The sequence below is a fragment of the Oxyura jamaicensis genome (assembly GCF_011077185.1).
Source record: "Oxyura jamaicensis isolate SHBP4307 breed ruddy duck chromosome 2 unlocalized genomic scaffold, BPBGC_Ojam_1.0 oxy2_random_OJ71324, whole genome shotgun sequence".
In the NCBI taxonomy this organism is placed as follows: domain Eukaryota; kingdom Metazoa; phylum Chordata; class Aves; order Anseriformes; family Anatidae; genus Oxyura; species Oxyura jamaicensis.
Window position 1 is genome coordinate 1 of NW_023303438.1, and position 3722 is coordinate 3722.

Here is a 3722-nt window from a genome sequence, read left to right on the forward strand (position 1 = left end):
GTCCCCCCCCCCCCCTCACCTTTATGGTTGGCCTCTCCCCGCCGCGGCGCAGCCTTGTCCTCGAGCAGGGCGATGGCGGGCAGGTGCTCGGCAGCGCCGGGGCAGCGGTAGGGCAGCTCGGCCTCGCTGGAGGAGCTCGATTCGGACTGCACCGAGCCCCGGGGTGCCCGCCGGGGCCCCCCCTCCGCTGCCTCCGGCCCCCGGGCACCCTTGGTGCTGCCCGGGGCCTTCCTGCCCCGCGCCTTCTCCTTCTGCGGGGACGGCTCCGGCGCTGCGGGGACGGGAGATGTTGGGGGTCACCGCATCCCCACAACCCTGCATGCCCCCCCCAAGAAGCCCCACCACCCAAAATCGGGCGGTGTGGGGACCCCAGGCACCCCCACCCCAGGGGCTGGTACCCGGGATGCTCGCCCTGGTCCCAGCACCACCCAACCCCGCACGCGCCTCTGGGGACCCCAAAAAGGTACCCATGGGATGGAGAACGGCACCACCCAACCCCACACGAGCCTCTGGGGATCCCAAAAAGGCACCCGGGGACCCCACAAAGGCACCCGGGGGATGGCTCTTACCCTCCAGCCGCTTCCTGGAGGCCGGCGGGACAGACGGACGCTCCTCCGGCCGCTCGGCGAGCCCTGAGGTGTCCTCCGAGCGCGGCGGCGAGGAGGAGAGAGGAGGCACTTGGATGAGTTTGGAGAGCGGCGGGCAGGCGGCCGGCACCGAAACCTCGGCCGGCACCGCCAGGACCTCTTGGGGTGCGCGGTCCTCGGGGGAGCTGGGCTCTGCTGGGGGGTCTGAGGGCACCAAAACGGCCTTGGTGGGGCTGGGGGCAGCCTCCCCGCCTTCACCGCCCTCCTCGGGGCTGGGCGTGGGGCCGGATCCTGCCGTCACCTCCTCCTCCTCCTGCTGCTGCTCAGGGGGTGCTGGGGGGTGCTCGCCCTCCGCCGGGACTTTGGCATCGGGTTCTTCACCGGGGGATGCCGGAGGCTCCTCGTCCTGCGCGGGGCAGGCCGGAGGGGTGCGCGGGGGGCTCCCCGCGTCGCCCAGCTCCTGGGGCTCTTTGGGTTCAGGTGTGGCCACGGCGGCTTCAACCTCAGCCTGGGGAGGCCGCGGAGGCTCCGTGGCAGCATCGGGGGGGGTTTGTCCGGGGCCCCCCGCTCGCTGCGGTGCCGGCAGGTCCCCGAAGGCGCCCTGCAGCATGGTGGCCACGTGCCGGCGGTCCTCCGCGCTCTCCGGCAAGGCACCGAGTGGTGGTGGTGGGAGCAGTTCGAGGGGGGCCGGGGGGGTCCCCACGTACACCTCCCGCTCCGAGGCGGTGAAGCGCAGCGGCGGGGGGGCGGAGGCCGGGGGCAGCAGGCTGAGGGCCATGCAGGGCCGCGGGGCCGGGGAAGGGAGGCCGGGGGCGGCCGCTTCCCCCGCGCTGTCCTCGGGGGCGGTGAAGAAGCTGGAGTCGGTGCGGGAGCGCGAGGTGTCCAGCAGCTCCGGCGACGAGTCCTCGGAGGACGAGGCGGTGGCATCCCACTCGGCCTCCGCGCCGGCCAAGGCCGGCTCCGGGCTCTGCTCCCGCTCCAGGTCCTCGCTGGAGGCTTCTTCGTCGGGCTCGTCCGCGTCCCCCGGCGCGGTGCCGAGCGCCTCGTCCAGCACCTCGGCGGCGTCGCTGCCACCATCGCTCGCGGCCAGCGGCGGGGACTCCTCGCTGCCCGAGGCCTCCCCGTCCTCGTCCTCCTCAGGGGCCTCGTCCTGCTCAGGGGCCTCCTCCGTGACGCCGTCCTGCAGGCCGGGGACATCCTCATCCGGGCCGGGCGCTGCCGTGGGGTCCGTCCTGCTGTCCTCGTGGCCGCCGTCCTCGTGGTCCTGGCTGTCGGGGTCACCTTGCTCAGGCGGGCACGGAGGCTCGGGGGTCTCCACTGCGGTGGCATCAAGCTCGTGGTCACCATTGGCAGCAGGCAGGGTGGGGGCATCCCCCCCCGGCACGTCGGGTTGGGGGTCTTTGGTGTCCCCAGCACAGGGGGGCTGCGGGGCGCTGCCGCTCGCTGCGGGCTCCGGCTCCATGCCGGGGTCAGCCTCCAGCTGGACCTCCACCACCTCTGGTGTCACCTCCACCTCTGGTGTCACCGCCACCTCCTCGGCCTCCACCACCTCTGGTGTCACCTCCTCGGCCTCCTCCGGGGTCACAGACTCTGTGGGGACAGCGGCCTCCGTGGGGGGAGGCTCCTCTGGGGCAGGGCCCGGTTCTTGGAGGACTTCGGGCTCCAGGGCAGAGGCTTCCTCCAGCTCCGAGGAAGATGAGGAGGAGCTGAAGGCCTCGCCCATCGGCTCCACATTGACTTCCGTGGCAGGAGCCTCAACGGAGGCCACCTCAGAGGCCACCACCTCCTCTTCCTCCTCCTCTTCCTCATCCTCCTCTTCCACAACCGGGTGGGCACCATCCTGCTCCACGCCCGGCATCCCCAGCTCCATGCCCCCGTTGTCGGGGTCCTCCTCGGTGTCGGGGGGTGCCTCCAAGCCGGGGGGGCTGGGGGCTGCCTCGTGCCGCGGGGACTCCCCTGGCGATGCCCTCTCATCCCCGCCGGGGGTGAGGCTGCCGCTGCCCGTCCCGTCGGGCCGCGCGGTGCCGCCGCCACGCAGGTGGAGCTCGATGTCCCCGGAGGCCTCGGAGGAGGGCTCGGTGTCACCGGGGGTGGCGGTGGCCGTCCCCCCCAGCGCGTGGCGCTCGGTGCCGTAGAGCCGCTCGTCCTCCTCGCCGTCGTAGGAGGCCGAGTCGGAGGAGGCCGAGGTGTCATCGCGGAAGGCAAAGGACTCGTCCACCCCCTCGTTGATGGAGGTCTCGGAGAGCGAGCGCAGGAAGGAGGCCGAGGTGCTGGCGTCTTCCTCTTCCTCCTCGTCTTCCTCTTCATCCTCCTCTTCCTCCCCGGAGAGGGGCTCGGCCGCCGCCTCGGCCGGCACCAGCGTGATCTCCACGGCCTCGGCCTCGAAGAGGAGGCTGCCGCGGAAGGGCAGCAGCGCCGCGGGGATGAGGCCGCCGGGGGCCACCTCCGAGCCTTCCTCCGCCATCGCCTGCCCGCTGCCTTCGTCCTCTTCGTCCTCTTCTTCCTCCTGCCCGGCCGAGGCCTCATCCTCGGAGGAGGAGGAGGACGGGGAGCGGTGCGTGAAGGCCGCCGGCCCGGCCTCGCCGTCGGGGGCCTCGGCCAGGAGGTTCGGGGAGCAGGACGGGGAGGTGCTGGCGGTCCCCGAGGACCCCCAGCTGCCCCCCTCGGCCGTCATGTAGGAGCCGGACGGGGAGGTGGGGGGCGAGCCCAGCCCCTCGCTCTCCTCCGCGTCCCCCCCGTCCTCCTCGGCCTTGGGGCGAGCCCCCCCCGTCCGCACGGGGGTGGAGGGGGCCGTGAAGAAGAGCTCGGGGTCCAGGCCGGCGGGGGGGCGGCCGGAGGGGGGCTCGGGGGGGGTTTTGGGGGGGCAGCTCGTCTCCTCGCCCATGACGATGCGGGTGTCCAGGGGGTCGGCGGGCAGGGCCGGGGGGGCCGGCGGAGGGGGCGGCGGTGGGGGGCGGCAGCCCTTGGCGGGGGGGCCGTGCTCGGTCACGTCGGGGGCGGAGGGGCCGGGGGCCGCGTCGCAGCTGGCCCCCTCGGGCTGCGGGCGGGCTTCCTCCTTGGTGGGCATCGGGGTGGCGGCGGCGTCCCCTGGGGGGGCTGTGGGGAGAGGGTGTCAGTGTGTCCTGCCCCCCCCCC

General features: G+C 74.1%; 1 protein-coding gene across 1 annotated transcript; it reads right to left on the minus strand.

Annotated features, from left to right (window-relative positions):
* Window positions 1–19: 19 nt before the first annotated feature.
* LOC118157008 (NAC-alpha domain-containing protein 1-like) lies at window positions 20–3690 on the minus strand (the record flags this gene model as incomplete). Its single annotated transcript, XM_035311263.1, has 3 exons — window positions 20–271; window positions 570–1505; window positions 2277–3690. Coding segments are annotated over 3 exons (2602 nt in total), but the record flags the coding sequence as incomplete, so codon positions are not given.
* Between the last annotated feature and the right edge of the window lie 32 nt (window positions 3691–3722).